General features: G+C 41.9%; 1 protein-coding gene across 2 annotated transcripts in view; it reads right to left on the bottom strand.

Annotated features, from left to right (window-relative positions):
- The window catches only part of CFAP97 (cilia and flagella associated protein 97), a 33,930-nt gene extending 18,640 nt beyond the window's left edge, over positions 1–15,290 (bottom strand). Inside the window, exons 1-2 of one of the 2 annotated variants that reach the window (XM_060183923.1) lie at positions 14,903–15,290; positions 6,351–7,393 (exon numbers count right to left, since the gene is read on the bottom strand). In XM_060183923.1, coding sequence (XP_060039906.1) covers positions 6,351–7,377 — 1,027 coding nt within the window. In that variant the 5' untranslated portion in view covers positions 7,378–7,393; positions 14,903–15,290. The remainder of the gene's footprint in view (positions 1–6,350; positions 7,394–14,902) is intronic. The other variant, XM_060183918.1, reaches the window with a different exon arrangement.
- Between the last annotated feature and the right edge of the window lie 3,491 nt (positions 15,291–18,781).

Here is an 18,781-nt window from a genome sequence, read left to right as displayed (position 1 = left end):
CCTATATGACTCATCTAATTGAGGGGGAAAAAAAAAACCTAAAAAAGAAAATGTGCCATAACCACTGGAATCACACAGATTCAAAGCCCCAACAAAGTCCTGGTGGAATGAAAAAATAATAATAAAAAGACTATAAAATATTAGTTTTAAATTCTACATTGTAAATACTTGAGAAACTAATGGTGTTGGAAGTCATGCCATATTTTTACATAGAAAAAAGTTAAGTTATGACTTTTCCAAGAAACCAATACTACTTGTGAAATCTTCAAATGACATCAAATAATATATGAAATTAACCACACACAAAAAAAAGGTTACTAAAACACTCCTATTTCCTTCCAATCACATACCTACATGAGACTATGTTTCTTTCATATACTCCAAGTAATCTTTTGTAATGTTGTCTGCAGAAGCTGAACTGATAGCACAAATCTAGCAATCTTCTACTGCCAGGCATTAGAAATTACAAAAATCATTAATTTTTTGAAAATAAAAGTTATGTTTGATAAAACATGTTACTGATAGTCATACATATTAGATTTCCTACTATCTCAACTAAAAACTATTTTTAAGTTTCAGATTTAATTTCTAATGTAACAAATATTTAGAGAAATAAAAGTTCTTTGGGATCACAAATAATTTTTAGGTCGTAGGCCAAAAAGTTTGGAAAATCTTGTATTAAGAGTACTGGAGAGGGGTAATAGCACAGAGGTTAAGACTTTCATGCCTGAGGTTCTAAAGTGTTCTGGTCTCTTTCTCTTTGTATCTCACCCATTAAAATAAATTAATTCCTTTTTTAAAAAAGTACTGGGGCTGAAGCTAAAAATCTAGAAAAGAATGAAGGTAAGATATAGCTCTCAACTTAATAGATCATCAAGCTGATAAATTTCTAAGTCTATACAGACTAGAAATCGATCATAGGAAATTGTCGGGGTGGGGGGATGGCTGGGTGGTCAGTCAACTCAGCAGGTAGAGTACACACATTCCCATGCACAAGGACGTAGGTTTAAGCCCCAGGTCCCCATTTGTCAGGGGGAACTTCATGAACAGCAGAACAGTGTTGTAGGTGTAGTTACTTGTATCTCCCTGCCTCTCAGCTCCTATAGAAAAGAAAAAGGTGAATTGCTAGATTTGTGCTATCAGTTCTGCTTCTGGTGGGGGCCAGGTAGTGGTGCATCTGGTTAAATGCACATACTACCATGCGCAAGGACCCAGGTTTGAGCCTCTGCTCCCACAAGCTTCATGAGTTGTGACGGTCTGCGGGTGTCAATCTTTTTCTCTCCCTCTCTACCTCTCCTGCCCTCTCATTTTCTGTCCTGTCAAATAAAGCAAGAAGGGGGAAAGAAAGAAAAAAAAAAGAAAGGAAAAAAATTGGTCACCAGAATGACTGAATCACACGAGCAATGAATGAGCCCCAGTAATAAGCTTGGTGAAGAAAAATTTATAAATCATTACAATGGAAGTTTTGTTTAAAGGATTTACATAAGAAGATTTTATCAAATATACTAAATATAATGTAGAAATAGGCACAAACATATATTTCAGATTGCTTGATTTAGAGATTCTAAAACGAAGAACAAGATCATGCTCTCATGGATATAAGCAAGCTATACTAAGCAGAGTATGGTGAGGATTCTGATGGGAGAAAATCAGAAAAAGCATCTCTGAGAAGGTAAAATATAGAAGATGAGACTTGAAAAATAGAAGTGGCCAGGGAGAGAGGAATAGCTCACTAGATATGGCACAGACCTTCCCAGGGCACAGCCCATGATCAGACTCTGATACTGTGTGGGGGGAAGGGAGGAGTGGGGTGGGAGGGCTTACCAGGGCACCAAAGGAAGCTCTGGTACCTGAGCTGTCTGGTACCTGAGCTGTCTCTCTCCCTCTGTCTAAATGAAAAAAGGGGTCCAAGAGCAATGAAATCTCAAATGTGTGAGACTTAGCTCTGTAAAAACAAAACAAAACCACCATCCTAATAAAATAAAAAAAAAAGACATTAGCAAGTATGAATACAAAAGTACTCCAAGATAAGTGAGGAAGCAGTAGGACTTACAGCACAGTTGTGAGAGATTTGGTTTTAAATGAACACATAAGTAATGTCTCGATAATGTAGACAAATGGTTGTCATGAACCTTAACAGCATCATAATCCCTGTGGGGTGGTGAGGGCTAGGCATTAGTAATTGTTTTAACACTTACCAGGCACCATTCATGTACTGGATGGGATGAGAATCATTCAGATTCTGTTAGGCTATTGATAAGAAGGTGGAAGAACTAAAGAGACCAGGGTTGGTTTGCCTTTCAAAAGATCTCTCTGGTTGTTAAATCATGGAAGTTTTAAGAGACTGAATAGGCATTTATTAGGAAAGATATGTTGAGTGGAAGCTTGGCGAGCTGATGGTGATGCCAATGACAAGACTGTTATTTCAGACACCCTAAACATTAATGGGTACAATCAGAGTAAAGCAAAAAGAAACCTACAAAAGAGGGGACATTCACAATTATCAACTGCTACAAAATATACTTTTATTTATGGGTTTATTAAACAAGTGATTTTTTTTGTCTTTAAAGTCCTGTTAATTATATAAAGATTTATTCTTCCAATTAACATTTCAAGCAAAGGATAGAGAATCCTATTTTCAACTACTATCTTTACTCACCTAAAACCTAACCTGCAAGCCAAATATTTTTAGTTACATTAGTCCAAAGATAAAGTTTAAAGTTGCTTTTATTTTATTTGGAATATTTTACTTTCAAACTAAAAATAGGTAATAATTGATATAGAAACAAAGCAACAGAGTTTCTTGTCTGGGAGGTAGTTTAACAGGTAGAACACTTGTGCCTTACCATCTGTGAGCTCCCACATTCAAGCCCTGACCCCACATGGGAGTTCCACAACACTGGAAAAGATATACAGAGAGTGGAGAAGGACTGTGAGATTCTCCCTCTCCCTCATCCTCTCCCACCCTCCCCCCAGTCCATAAAAGAAAAAGAATGAAAAATTCAGCCTATATGGGATGGTCTCACTCATAGGGAGAAGTTGAAAAACAAGATCAGAATGGAACTCACTAAGCAGAACTTGGACTGGAGTTGGTGTATTGCACCAAAGTAAAAGTCTCTGGGGTGGGGGGAGGGTTTGGGTCCTGAAACATGACAGCAGAGGAGGACCTAGTGGGGGGTTGTATTATGTGGAAAACTGGGAAATGCTGCACATGTACAAACTATTGTATTTACTGTCGACTGTAAACCATTAATCCCCCAATAAAGAAATTACAGAGAGAGAGAGAGAGATTCAGTCTGGGAGTAGTAGAATTACACAAGGACTCTGAGTATGTAGGTAGGCAGGTAGGTAGGTAGGTATAGATAGATAGATAGATAGAGCAGGTAGGTAGGCAGGTAGGTAGGTAGGGATAGATTAGATAGATAGATAGGTAGATAGATAATATATATACACATACATATGTTATTCTAATTCAAAATCACTTTTTTTTTTTTTGCCACCAGTGCCTCACTAGGGCTTCTTGCTTGCACAATTCCACTGGTCCCAGCAGATTCATTTTTTTCTATATAGAAAGGGAAACACAGAGAAAAGAGAAGCGCACCACCTGCTCCACTTTTCATGAAATCACTCCCCTCCCCACCCTTTTTTTTAAACCAGAGAACTGGCTTATGGCAGTGCTGGAGACTGAACCTGGGACTTCTGGAGCTTGACATATGAAATTTTTTTTTTAATATTTATTTTATCCCTTTTGTTGCCCTTGTTTTATTGTTGTAGTTATTATTGTTGTCGTCGTTGTTGGATAGGACAGAGAGAAATGGAGAGAGGAGGGGAAGACAGAGAGGGGGAGAGAAAGATAGATACCTGCAGACTGGCTTCACCGCCTATGAAGCGACTCCCCTGCAGATGGGGAGGCGGGGGCTCGAACCAGGATCCTTACACCAGTCCTTGCGGTTAGTGCCACCTGCTCTTAACCCACTGCGCTACCGCCTGACCCCCTGAAAATATTTTTTTAAAGATATTTATTTATGTATGTATGTATGTATGTATGTATGTATTTATTTATTTATTAGAAAGATAAGAAAGAACCAGACATCATTCTGGTACATGTGCTGCTAGGGGCTGAATTCAGGACCTCATGCTTAAGAGTCCAGTGCTTTATCCACTGTACCACCTCTCAGACCAATGAAAATCTTTTTGCATAATCATTATGCTATCTCCCATCAGAAGCTTCCCACTTTGTGTGGTGCTTCCACGTGGTGGAGTTAATGGGGTATGAATCAAGGTCCTCAGGCATGGTAAAGTATGCACTCTACCAGCTGAGTTATCTCCCAGACTCCTCAAAAATATGTGCCTCCCACCCATGCTAATAAGGCTTCAAGCCTATACGTTTCTACTGTTCCTGGTAGAAATTTGGGATGGGGGAGTGTTTGGTTTTTTTTTTGATAGAGCCATGAAAGGGAGAGAAGGAAAGAGAGACAGAGAAGAGAGATACCACAGCATTTAACATCCATGAAGCTTCCCCTTTACATAATGATCCCAAGGCTTGAGTCCAGGTGCTTTACTATTCGAGGCATCTCCTGGCCCCACTCAAAAATTTGTCTTAAAGCATCTGAAACCCAAATTATGCTATTTAGTTAACTTGGTAATTATTTTTAAGTTAATACTCACTAGTCAATTTAAAATCTGAATAATCCCCTAAAGTTTACTCTGAGTTCTTTCATTTGCTACCCTACCTACTATAAAGAAAACAGATGAATTAATCTTATTTTGTTTGTTTGTTTGCTTGCTTGATTTTTTGTTACCAGAGAACTGCTCAATTCCGGCTTGTCACGGTGATGGGGACTGAATCTGGGACACAGGAGCCTCAGGCATGAAAGTCTTTTGCATAAACATTATGCTGTTTCCCCAGCCCAACCTCAAAGCTCTCTCTTTTTTTAATGTTTTTCTTTTTTTAAGTTTTATTTATTTTCCCTTTTGTTGCCCTTGTTTTTATAGTTGTAGTTATTATTGATGTCACCGTTGTTGGATAGGACAGAGAGAAATGGAAAGAGGAGGGGAAGACAGAGGGGGAGAGAAAGACAGCAGACCTGCTTCACCTCCTGTGAAGCCACCCCCCTGCAGGTGGGGAGCCAGGGCCTCAAACCGGGATCCTTAGCCGGTCCTTGCTTTGCACCACGTGCGCTTAACCCACTGCGCTACCGCCCGACTCCCAGCTCTCTCCTTTCTTAAGAATGGATTTTTTTGGAAGTTTTTTTTTTTTAAATACTTTTTTTTATTAATTTATTATTGGATAGAGACAGAGAGAAATTGAGAGGGGAGAGGGATATAGAGAGGGAGAGAGGCAGAGAGACATCTGCAGCCCTGCTTCACCACTCATGAAGCCTTCCCCCTACAGATACGGACCAGGGGCTTGAACCTGGGTCCTTGTGCACTACAGTGTGTGCGCTTAACCAGGTGCGCCACCGTCTGCCCCCCTCTCCTTTCTTAAAAGAAGGTAAAATAGGGGCAGGGCATGGTGCAGCTGGTTGAGTACATGTATTATAAAGTGCAAGGACCCAGGATCAAGCCTCCAGTTCTCACCTGCAGGGGGAAAGCCTAAGTGGTGAAGCATGGCTACAGGTGTCTGTCTCTCCCTATCTCTTCCTTCCCTCTTGATTTCTGTCTCTATCCAATAAATAAATAAAACTGGGGGGAAAACTAAATAAATAAAAACAAAGTAAAATATGTCTTACTTATATAGGTCTATCAAAAGTGGGCAAACAAGTTGAGGAAATAATGCAGACTTGCACGCCAGAGGCACCGGAAGTCCCAGGTTCAATCTGTAATCCACCACACGCTGAAGCTGAGCAGTGCTGTGTTATCTCTACCTCCTTTTTTCTTCTCTCTCAGGAAAATAAATCTCTTTTAAATATCTAAGGAAACTTCACCTGATGCCAGTTCTCGAATTTATCTTATCCATCTTGCCCCTCTAGGCGTTTGGTGTTTATAAGGCACTAGAATGAAATTATTGAGTACTTTAAAAAAAAAAAAAGATATTTGATTTTAATGAGACAAAAAGAAATATACAGCTCTAACTTACAGTGGGGCTGGGAACTGAACCTTGGACTTCACAGCCTCAGGCACAAAAGTCTTTTGTATAACCATTATGCTGTCTCCTCAAACCTTTCAGTACTTTGTTGTTCTCATATTGTTTTTACAATAATGTAAGTCATGATCATACAGATGTTTTATAGTAAAATGGGATGTTTAGCAAAGTTACATCAATTATCCTAAACAATAAGATACACTTGTAGAAAAAAAAAAAAAGGTAAATTCATAATATGTGATAGCAATTGTTATAAAGAAATTACCTTTCAAAAGATGATTCAGATCCATTGTATCATGGAAGACTTTCTGTTTGTATTTGTTGTCTACACTGGGATCTAATACTGAAGACTTTGGCGTGAGATTGGGCGCATGCTTTTCTTTCCCCTTCGTGGCTGATTTCAAAGGTTTTGAATTATTTTTTAAATCTTCAACACTCCCATATACTTCATGACTCACATTTTCTTGCCTTTTGACTTTCACTTTTTGATCATTTGCTACACCCAGTTCAAATGACTGCATTGGGCTGATATCTGGAGTTGATAAAGGAGTTACATCTGTCACGGTATCTTCAGATTCCTCAGTGTAGATACCAACTTTTGGTTTAGTACCTGTTCGTGTTGATTTTTTCATTGCTGATTTATATTTTTGTTTTGGTAATAAGTGGGTTACACCAGAAACACGCTTCTTTGATGAGAGAGATAATTCAGATATGTAAATATCTGACCCTGCGTCTGAACCATCTATGCTTGAGCTTGAAGATGAGGGAGACAATGAGGAAGAAGATGAAGAGGAACTAGTTTTAGAATACTTTGTACTTGTGCCTTTTTTCAAGTTATTAGGTGGTCTAGCTGACTTGGACCTAGCATGCTGCTTTCCCCCATCATCGCTGCTTTCCTCTCCATCTGTATAGTAATCATCTTCACCTTTTACATTTTGGGGAATTCTGTTTGGAACGGGCAAGTGTACCTTATGTCCTGTTTTAACATCATAAAATTTTTTGGATTTTGAAGAAGTGGTCAATGGCAAAGAATTTCTGGTTGGTGTGTTAGTATTTTCTACAGAATGTTCTTTTGGAGGAATTTTCTCTTTTCTTTCATTTCCCTTCTCGGTAAGATAATTAGGCTTTCTTTGGATTCCAAATTTCAAGTTTTCTCTATCTATCCTTTCTTTAGGTCCATTACTTTGCTTGTCAAAAACTGAGTTATTATTACATTTCTTTGTTTCTTCAAAGTCACTGTCAAAAAAAGAATGGTCCACTTCACCTTCTGATATATCTCCAAACCGATCCATGATGGCAAAAATATATCTGAAATGGAGAAAAGAATAACCATCAGACTGAAGTGCATTATCCAAATTATACTCAGTTTTTATAGCTATTATATAACCATAAATCCCCAAATTTGAGAATTCTGTGTATGAATAAAGAAAAGCAAGACAAAAAAAAAAAAAAAGAGAATTGACTGTGACAACAGATTTATTGACCATAATATCAAATTTTACCAGTGATTTAAAAAATAAGTTTAATAATTCAATTCATAAGAAAATAATACTAGATCATAAGCATAGACCTCCAATAAACATCTATCAATCTACGCTCCGTAAGGAAAATTTGTCTTTTATAAATTTAAGTGCAGTTATAGTATAGAGTAAGAAATGATGGTGTTATCACTGGTCACTTCCATCAGGAATGTCATCACAAGACCTCGTGTAGGCTCTCAATGACTTGCCCTAACTATAAAGTAGCAATGGTAAGAACCACATCACTCTCTGAAGAGAGTCTGGGTCATCCTACTCTACCATTTGAGGAAGACTGGTCCCGAAATGAGTTCAGCCTAGAATATTCCCAGCTGTGAGCATGGACCGTGAGCTCAGACTGGCAGGGACTCGGGGGTTCCACAGACTCCTGGTCTAAATGTGAATATATATGGGTCCTGGGTCAGATCAATGAAGTAAACAGTTAATTGTATTTATATACTTTCTTCAAGCTTGGGAGCAACTCTCTCTGCCCTAATGCAGCTTCTTTCTTTCTTTCTTTCTTTTTTTTTTTTTTTACTATTTACTTATTCCCTTTTGTTGCCTTATTGTTTTTTATTGTTGTAGTTATTATCAATGTTGCTGTTGTTGGATAGGACAGAGAGAAATGGAGAGAGAAGGGGAAGAGAGAGAGGGGGAGAGAAAGATAGACACCTGCAGACCTGTTTCACCGCTTGTGAAGCGACTCCCCTACAGGTGGGGAGCTTGGGCTCAAACCCGAATCCTTACACCAGTCCCTGAGTTTTGCGCCACATGCGTTTAACCTGCTGTGCTACCGCCCAACTCCCCTAATGCAGCTTTCTAGTCCTATTCTCAACTCTGAAACTATCTTCCCAGACAGTATTTTTAGTCCACCTGCATGTTAGCTATCAAGATTAGGCAAAAATTACCAAAGTCATGGACCCATTGGACATACCTAAAATAGACTTCCTAACTTCTTTCTACCCCAAGATTCTTAATCTCATCTGCTCTTTTCCTACTTTTTGTTTCCTGTTTATTAAACACTTTGCCCTGCTTTACATCTTACTGTCTTTCAGCCACCAAGTTCCAGATGCTACTATGATTCCATCCTGACCTCTCTAGGCAGACAACTTCACCAATATGTCCCAGAACCTTATTTCTCCAGAGCCCTACTTCACTATAGAAATATAGAAACAGGCTGGCAGTATGAATCAACCTGCCAATGACCATGTCCAGTGGAGAAGCAAATATAGAAGCCATAACTCCCACCTTCTATACCCCATAAAGAATTTCTGATACTCCCAGAAGGGGAGAAATGTTAGGGGAAGATGACCAGAGGGCTCTAAACTCCAATTCCATCAGGACCCAGAGGAAAAGAAGGAAAAAGAACACTAGGAAGTTGTAGTAGGTGTAGTGTGACTTAGAAAAAAATGGGCAAAAATAGACAGATAGTTATAGAAATATTAGTAAACCCACATCTTTGACCTTGAAGAGAGTCACCACAGTTTCTAATGGAGGAAATGGGGGACAAAGGACTCTGGTGGTGGAAACAGTATAGAATTAAACCCCCATTATCCTATAATTTTGTAAATCAATATTAAATCACTAATAAAAAGTAAAAAAAATCAGAATACTACATATTTAAACTAATATATATATATATATATATAGGCATGAATCAAAGAAAACTTGATTGTTGCTTTTGTGTGTGTTGTGATCCAACTTTTTTTTTTTTTTTTTGCTTCTAGTCATGTAAAATAAAGCATTCACAGAAAAGGAGAAATAAAGGAAGGAAGGAAGGAAGGAAGGAAGGAAGGAAGGAAGAGAAAGAAAGGAAGAAAGAAAGAATGGAATAAAAAAAAGCAAGGAAGAAAGAAAGAATGGAATAAAGAAAGCAAGGGAGAAAGAAAGAAAGAATGGAATAAAGAAAGAAAGAAAGGTTGGTGTTAAGGTGGGGGAGACAGCATTATGGTTTGCAGACTCCCATGGACGAGGCTCCAAAGTTTGATCCCCCAAGCATCATAAGGCAGAGATTAGTAGCGCTCTCGCAAAACAAAAAGAGAGAGAGAGAGAAAAGAAAACCTCACATAAAATAAAATACAAAAATACAGTCCAAACATACACTATGTTAGTGGAAGCAACACAATGAAAATTGACAAAAATCCTAGTGTACTTGTCTTAATCCTCTTTTTGCCTACACTATAATTACTGGGAAAGAAGTAGAAGAAAACTATTAAAGTAGCAGTTGTTCCTACTCCTTTGTAAAGACAAAAGCTCTAAGGCAAATCCATAGAGGTAACTCATCATCAGACTTCTAAATAATGAAGCACAAACTCTGACATAAGCACATACAGGTAATAACAGGAAAAGTACATGTGTCTTAGTGTGCTTGAGGGAATCTAGTAAAAAAAAAAAAAAAAAGGAAGAAAGAAAGAAAGAAAGAAAGAAAGAAAGAAAGAAAAAGACAGTAGAAGGGGCTGGGGAGACACCTTAAGTTGTGCAAAAGATTTCTGACACCCAAGACTGAGAGATCCCAGGTTCAATCCTCAGCACCACCATAAATTACAGCTGGGCAGTGCACTGGTCAGTCTCTCTCCCTCTCTGCCACCCTTCCCCCCGCCCCATGTAGATTTCTGATGCTGAGGAATTATTCTGATGCAGTCTCTGCAACAATTCCTCAGCATCAGATTTCTATCTCTCTCATTAAAAAAAAAAAATTAGAGATATTAGGGGGGACAGGTGGTAGCACACCACGTTGAGTGCACACATTAACATGTGCAAGGACTAGGTTCGAGCCTCTGCTTCCCACCTGTAGGGGGGATACTTCAGGAGCAGTGAAGTAAGTCTACAGGTCTTCTCTCTCCTTGTCTCTTCCTCTTCTCAATTTCTCTGTCTTATCAAATAAAATAGAAGAAAAAGGGGGGCCAGGCATTGACAAACCTGGTTTAGCATACATACATTACTGCGGGCTGAAGCTCTGGTTTCCCCACTTCCCCAGCTATTGGGTGATGGAGGTCAGAGCGACCCCCTGGGAGTCCTGGGGTGGCTCTGGTGTCAGGGGTGACGTGCACAGAGGCAAGAATCATGCCAGACTCATCCTGCTACGGGAGAGGCCTCAGAGAAGTGGTCAACTCATTTATTGAGAGAGGAAACAAGGAGATATACCCATTGCACAGGTAGAATGTTAAGGTAATCATTAACCCAAACACAAAGCAACACAATGCATAGTCACACATTGACCTACAAACTATTTGATCACAAGTGAAGAGTTACCATACAAGGTTTGATCACAAGCTCACAAGGCAATTTTCCCCGGGGATAAATTACAGAGGAGGGGGAGGAGGGGGGCAGTTGAGAAAGAGGACATTTACGGCCAAACAAGGAGAGGCATGTGCAGAAAGGTAGCCCCCATCCAGAAAAGCCATCTGTCATTAGTTCGAGGTCAGGGAACCTGCCACTGTCTCTACCCATAGAGGAGAGAGCCTGGCAGTTGACCCACTCAGGCCTTGTGAAAACAACAGCCTGGACTTCCCGGACAGTGGGTTCACTCTCCAACACATTACCATCAACAGGACCCAGGTTCGAGCACCAGCTCCCTACCTGCTGAGGGGAAGCTTCTGAAGTGGTGAAGCAAGCCTGCAAGTGACTTTCTTTGCCCCTCCTTCCTTATCTCCCCCTCCCTTCTCAATTTCTCTCTGTCCTATCAAATTAAATAGAAAAAAAAAAAGTGACCAAATTGTCTCTAAGACTTTGTGAGTACTATGGTAGCTATTGCTGGGAGGAGGAGGAGGAGACAGAACCCTGATGGTGGGAGTGGTGTGGAACTATATCCCTGTAATCTTATAATCCTGTGAGCCATAACTAAATCACTAATTGAAAAAATAAGGGAAATGTTTTTCAGCTGAAAAAATATGGAGGGGCTGCAGTGGTAGAGTGTATGCTATCATGATGGAGATGGAATGTTTGATCCCAACCACAGGATTTAAAAATAGGAAAAATAGATGGCCCAGTGTTTGCACACACAACAAAATACACAGCATTACCATGTTTGAGAACCTGGATTCAAATCACAGTCCTCATATACAGAAAGGAAGCTACACAGGTGGTGGTGTAATGCAGCAAATGTCTCTCCTGTGTTACTCAATCTCTCTCTTTCTCCCTCTACCTCAAACTATCAAAAAACAAAAGACTAAAAATGGCAACTGGAAACAGTGAAGTTGTGCTGGCACTGAGCCCCAGCACCATCTCTGGTGGCAAAGAAATATAACTGGAGTTCACCAAATGACAAATGTATGACATTGTAACCAAAGAACTGATATGTTAACTCACACTCTACTGGGGTAACATTATGGTGGATCAAGAATCTTATAGTGTTGCCGAGAATGGGGGAATACATGGCTAGTAGAAATTAAAGATTATGGGAAAGGATGTGCTGTTCAGATTACTGAAGGACTATGTTATGAAAAAATGTTTTAGAACTGTAGTTTCAAATGTCCACTTTATATCAACGGATGAAGCACTTAAGAAAGCTGGTCTAGGTTTATCATACTGCTCAAAAATGGAATGGGTCACACTCTATGAATATGAGCCATACATAAGTCACTACATAAAGCTGTAACAAAAACTAGATATTCTCTCCCTGGGAGGTGGCTGGTTGGTAAAGAACATCCCTCATATGTGTGAGGTCTCAGATCTGATTCCTGGCAGTGTCCCTAGTCACTCTTTCTCTCCCCAAAATAATTTTTAAAACCTGGTCATGCATTTGCCAGGATGCTGCAGAGGGGATTCCTGACACTTAGGATGATATGCTCTTTTCCAATCCTGTCATTTTAGAAACTAGATCTGAATCCCCAAATCCTATCTTTAAGCCAATGTTGTGACCCCAACAGGAGTTTGGGACTATTAACATAGGAATGACACCACCCTGAGGCGGGACAGACAGAGAAGGGAAAGTATAAAGCATGGGACTTTGAGCAGGTGGCTCTCTTTGATGCTTCTTATTCTCCTGGTCAGAAGCATCTCGGGTAGGTGCTTCAGGTATCCGCCATAGCTACTTCTCCTGGGAACTGAACACGTGTGACTCTGCTAGCTGGTAAACTTTCAGACCCCTCTACAGCCATGAACAACCTTTACCAGGGCTGATAATTGTTTATCTTATGAGACTAAACTTTTGATAACTATACTCAGACTTCATGGACCTAGCGTACTCTTAACCCTTGATGATAATTACTTACTTTGCCTTTTACCTGTTTCACTCTAATAAATTTTGTATTGTGGAAGTTATGGTTAGCACAGTGGGTTAAGTGCACATAACGCAAAGCGCAATGACCAGAGTAAAGATCCGGGTTCTAGCCCCGGGCTCCCCACCTGCAGGGGAATCACTTCACAAGTGATGAAGAAGCAGGTCTGCAAGTGTCTATCTTTCTCTCTCCCTCTGTCTTCCCCTTCTCTCTCCATTTCTCTCTGTCCTATCTAACAACAATGACATCAATAAAAACAATAATAATAACTACAACAATAAAAAGTCAAGGGCAAAAAAAGGGAAAATAAATAAAATTTAAAAAAATAAATCTTGTATTGTTTAAACCTGTTCCCAGTTCCCTGCTGTGAATCCTTACCTGCAACAGCCCCACAGAAGCCCTAATTAACCCCTTTTAAGTTAAATTACAACAAACCAAATGATGACAGATACGTCTTTGAAATCCCTGTTTATCATTGCTAACAAGTTGCCTTAGATGTCTCTCTACTGGACTAGGAACACCTGACATCTTGCTCATCTTTATATATCTCCAGGGCCTAAGGCCGATCCAGACAAATTACTAGACAAGAATCTGCTCTTGGTTAACCATGTAAACAGAAAATCACCTTTTACCGACCTAGTTTTCTTGCTAGTTTCCCACACTCTCATATACACAAACCAGAATTAGCTGTCACCTTATCTACATTTCCATGATACAGCCACATAGTCCCCAACTATTTTAAGCACCTGCCTCCCTTAATGATCGCAGTTCATGAGAGGTGGTGCTAGCACAGTGCCTCAGAGACATTGCTGGTTTATATATAGGTTCACATTATCCAACAGAGACCGGTTTTGTAGGGAGTTGAACACAAGACTATTTAACATGGAAAAATAAACTGTCTCATCCCTTAAGCAATCCTTTAGATAACATTTAAAGATAGTGAGATGCAAATTACATTACAGAATAATAAAACTGCAAACTTTCAACACTTAAGATTTTAACATTTGGGGGGGGAGGGTAGAAAGTAAATGACAGATCAGCAGACTGTAATAACCTTTTTGGCAGTGAATGAAGACAGGTATTTGCCAAAGCGGCCTGGGACATCTAGGACATTCAGATTTGCGGAGCTCCTGCAGCGTCAGCAACAATATACTAATGCTTCCACTGTACACCAGGCAAACGCTAAGAAGCATCTGGCATTTTGAACAATTCCTTTTTTTTTAATAATTTATTTCTTTATTGAATTAATGCTTTACATTCAACAGTAAATACAATAGTTTGTACATGCATAACATTCCCCAGATTCCCATTTAACAATACAACCCCCACTATGTCATGCATCATCTTTCATGGACCTGTATTCTCCCCACCCACCCCAGAGTCTTTTACTTTGGTGTAATACTCCAATTCCATTTCAGGTTCGACTTGTGTTTTCTTTCCTGATCTTGTTTTTCAACTTTGGCCGAAGTTGAACAATTCCTTTTTAAATTTGAAAAAAAATTTTTTTTTTATTTATTATTGGAAAGAGACAAATGTAGAGGTGGGGGATTGAGAAGGAGAGCAACAGAGACACCTGAAGCTCTGCTTCACCACTCGTGAAGTTTTCCCCTGCAGGTGGGGGACCAGAGGCCTTGCGCACTTTGATGTGTGCTTAACCTAGGGGCCCCACTGCCTGACGCCCTAAAAAAAAAAAAAAAAAAAAAAGAACAAAAACCTCTTGTTGCTGTGACATCTCTGCAGCGGGACATTACGGTCCAAACATGTTAACTGAGCACAAAAAGAATGTCGGGCCGGAAGTCAACACCTGATTCCCTACAGGATGCTCCCCTGAAGGAAACTGACGGAACTCGGGTATCCGGGTTCCGCTTCAAGTCCGCGGAGGTGGGAGGCAGACAGACCCTTGAACACCTGGTTTCCGGGAAGGACGCTCCCCTCCCTCTGGGCCCGCGGGCTCCGTCTTTGCTGTGTTGACACTCGCCGCCCCGACCGCCCGGCCCGCCTGTGAGACGGCGATGCGACTGGCTAGAGGGCTCCGCCTGCCCGCCGCCCTCACCCCCGGGCGCTGGTCGCCTGGTACCGACCTTGCGTGCTCGCCGCAGCCGGCGCTCCGGAGACGGGAAACGGATCCCGAACGGCGGGGAAGCGGGCGGGGCGGGCGCGCGCGCTGCTGGGGCTAAAGGAGCCTCTGGCGCGCGTGCGCGCGGCTCACCTGGGCGCCGAGGCAGCAGCAGCCTCTACGCGCGCCGCCCTCGGCTTTCCGTGCCCGCGCGCACGCGCCGGTGTCCTCTCAAAGCTCCTCCACGCGTGCGAGCTTCCGGGGCGGAGAGAACCGAGACGTAGAGCAGGCTGTCAGCGGGAGAGCCGCGAGTAGCACGCGTATGGGGCGGTCGCAAAACGCCGGGCGCAGGATTAGCGTCATAGACTCCGCCAGTCGCGCAGAGCGTCCTGGAGACCCGCGGGCCCCGCGCCGCCCCGCCCAGCCCCGCCCCCGCGCCGCCCCGCCCCGCCCCGCCCCCCGCGCCGCGGGCGACCCTCGGCTGCCCGGATCTCTGCCTGGATGTTCTTGCTACTGACAGGCTGCTGATGACAGTGCGGGCTGGCCTACTGATGTTGGGCGGCAATTTATTAGGAAAGTTGCTTATTAGTGATTTAATAACGATTAACAAGATAGTAAGACAACAGGGGTACAATTCCATACAATTCACTCTACCAGAGTTCTGTATCCCATCCCTTCTGGAAGGGGTGGACCAACATTCTTTATGGGATGCTTTATTATATTTTTTTTCCTTTATGGGGGGATTAGTGATTTACAGTTGACAGTAAAATACAGTAGTTGGTGCATGTGTAACATTTCTCAGTTTTAACACTAACCTCTCACCTATGTCCATCATGATCCAGGACCTGAACCCTCCCCCTTCCCCACCTATCCCAGAGTCTTTCACTTTGGTGCAATACACCAACTGCAGTCCAAGTTCTGCTTGGTATTTTTCCCTTCTGTTATTTTTTCTCAGCTTCTGTGAGTGAGATCATCCCATATTCGTCCTTCTCTTTCTGGCTGATCTTATTTCACACGATTCCTTCAAGCCCCATCCAAGAGGAGGCAAAGAAGGTGAATTCACCATTTTTAATAGCTGAGATATTAACAGTTTCTCCCCCACAGTTCCCTCCCGTTCCCTCTGCCACCAGCTCTAGGGTTCCCTCTGCCACCAGCTCTAGGAAGGACAGAAGCTGGAGGACATGTGAGGAAGGCTGGGCGCCAAATGCACACTGAGTGCTCCCAAGCCTTCTCCACTCCCTGCCCTGGAGGAGGAGCGCCAGCTGGCGGGGGCAGACTGAAATCTCTGGCCCTGACTGCCTGGCCCCAGCCCAGAGGAGGTTTCCTGGACTCTTCCCTCCATTGATGGTTGTCCTCATCATTAGAATTTAAGCTTCCAAGGAGTTGGGTGGGCGGTAGCGCCATGGGTTAAGCGCACGTGGCGCAAAGCTCAAGGATTGGCATAAGGATCCAGGTTCCAGCCACCACTCTCCACCTTCAGGGGAGTCACTGCGCAGGTGGTGAAGCAGGTCTGCAGGTGATGAAGCAGGTCTGCAGGTGATGAAGCAGGTCTGCAGGTGTCTATCTTTCTCTCCCTCTCTCTGTCTTCCCTTCCTCTCTCCATTTCTTTCTGTCCTATCCAACAACGACGACATCAACAATAATAACTACAACAACAATAAAAACAAGGGCAACAAAAAGGAAATAAATATTAAAACAAACAAAAAAAAGAATTTAAGCTTCCACAATTGGATCGACGTTACAAAAGTGTCACACAATCATCCTCCCGTTTATTAGTGCAGTAAATTATAACAGTATTAAAAAACACACAGAACTTTGGTGGCGCAAATCACAAGGCACAAGGACCTGCGTAAGGATCCCGGTTCGATCCCCGGCTACCCACCTGCAGGGAAATCGCTTCACAAGTGGTGAAGCAGGTCTGTAGGTGTCTATCTTCTCTCCCCATCTCTGTCTTCCCCTCCTCTCTCCATTTCTCTCTGTCCTACCCAACAACAGCGATAATAACTACAACAACAATAAAAAAACAAGGGCAACAAAAGGGAAAATAAATAAATAAAATTTAAAGAGGTGGCAGTCCAAGAGGAAAAACTTAAGTAGAAAATACTGAATGTGAAGTGCACACACTACAGTGTAGAAGGACCAGGGTTCAAGCTCCCAGCTCACACCTGTAGGGGAAAGCTTCAAGAGTGGTGAAGCAGTGCTGTAGGTGTGTCTCCGTCTCTCTCCCTCTATATCTCCCTCTCCCCTCTCAATTTCTCTCTGTCTCTATCCAATAATGTTTTTTTAAAAAAATATTCCCTTTTGTTGGTCTTGTTTTTTATTGTTGTAGTTATTATTGTTGTTGTTATTGATGTCGTTGTTGGATACGACAGAGAGAAATGGAGAAAGGAGGGGACGACAGAGAGGGGGAGAGAAAGATAGACACCTGCAGACCTGCTTCACCACCTGTGAAGCGACTCCCCTGCAGGTGGGAAGCTGGGGATCTAACCGGGATCCTTACGCTGATCCTTGTGTTATGTGCCATGTGCGCTTAACCCGCTGCGCTACCACCCGACTCCCATTAATATTTTTTTAAGTTAAAAAAAGAAAATATTGTGGTATAGAAGGTGGCATAGTGGATAAGACTTTGAACTCTCAAGCATGAGGTTCTGAGTTCAGTCCCTGGAAGCACACGTACCATAGTGATGTCTGGTTCTTTCTCTCTATTCTATCATTTCTCATGAATAAATTAATAAAATCTTTTTTAAAAATATTGAATTAAAGGGGAGCAAGGTGGTGGCACACCTGGTTGAGCCTGCACGTTGCCATGTGGAAAGACCTGGGTTCAGTTCCTGCTCCCCAACTGCAGTGAGGAAGCTAAGCTTCACAGTTGTGAAGCAGGTCTGCAGGTATCTTTCTCCCTCTCAATCACACCCCCTCTCAACTTCTCTCTGTCCTCTCTAATAAAACAGAAAGGGGGGAAAATGGCCACCAGGAGCTGTGAATTCATAGTGCCACCATGGAGTCCAAGGAATATTCCCTCGTGGCAATAAAAATAAAATTTAAAAAAAAGCAAATTCTGGAGGTCAGGCAGTGGTGTACCCTGGAAAGTGCGAAACACAAGGACCACACAATGATCCTGGTTCCAGCTGTCTCCCCATTTGGGGAGGGGGCACTTCACAAGTGGTGAAGCAGTTCTGCAGGTCTCTTTCTCTCCCACTTTCTTCCTCTCCTCTCTTAATTTTTCTCTGTCTTATCCAACAACAACAACAAAAATGGAAAATATGGCACCAGCCCCAGCAGTAACCCTGAAGGTAAAAAAAAAAAAAAAAAAAAGAAAAAAATTCATGCCTGAGACTCCGAAGTAGCAGTTTAAATCCCAATACCACCATAAGTCAGAGTGAGCAGTGCTCTGAAAAAACAAACAGATGGAAAACACTTGGGGTGGGGTAAGGAAAGAAAAGATAAGTCTTGAAGGTCCTCATCATAACAACAAAAAAGTAACTATAGGGAGTCGGGTGGTAGCGCAGTGGGTTAAGCCTACATGGCACAAAGTACAAGAACCAGCACAAGAAACCCGGTTTGAAACACAGGCTCCCCACCAGCAGGGGAGTTGCTTCACAGGTGGTGAAGCAGGTCTTCAGATGTTTAACTTTCTCTCCCCCTCTGTGTCTTCCCCTCCTCTCCATTTCTCTCTGTCCTGCCTAACAACGATGACATCAACAACAATAATAACTACAATAAAAAACAACAAGGACAACAAAAGGGAAAATAAATAAATATATATATATTTTAAAAGTAACTATATGATCCAGTAAAATACCTCACTTGGGTAGTGTGCTGCTTTGCCATGTGTGAGAATTAGGTTCTAGCCCTGCCTCCACCACACTGAGGAAAGCTTTATTAATTCGGCTTCTTTCACTCT

The sequence above is a fragment of the Erinaceus europaeus genome, chromosome 2 (assembly GCF_950295315.1).
Source record: "Erinaceus europaeus chromosome 2, mEriEur2.1, whole genome shotgun sequence".
Lineage (NCBI taxonomy): Eukaryota > Metazoa > Chordata > Mammalia > Eulipotyphla > Erinaceidae > Erinaceus > Erinaceus europaeus.
Note: the sequence above shows the minus strand (reverse complement) of the source record. Positions and strands in the feature narration are given on the sequence as shown.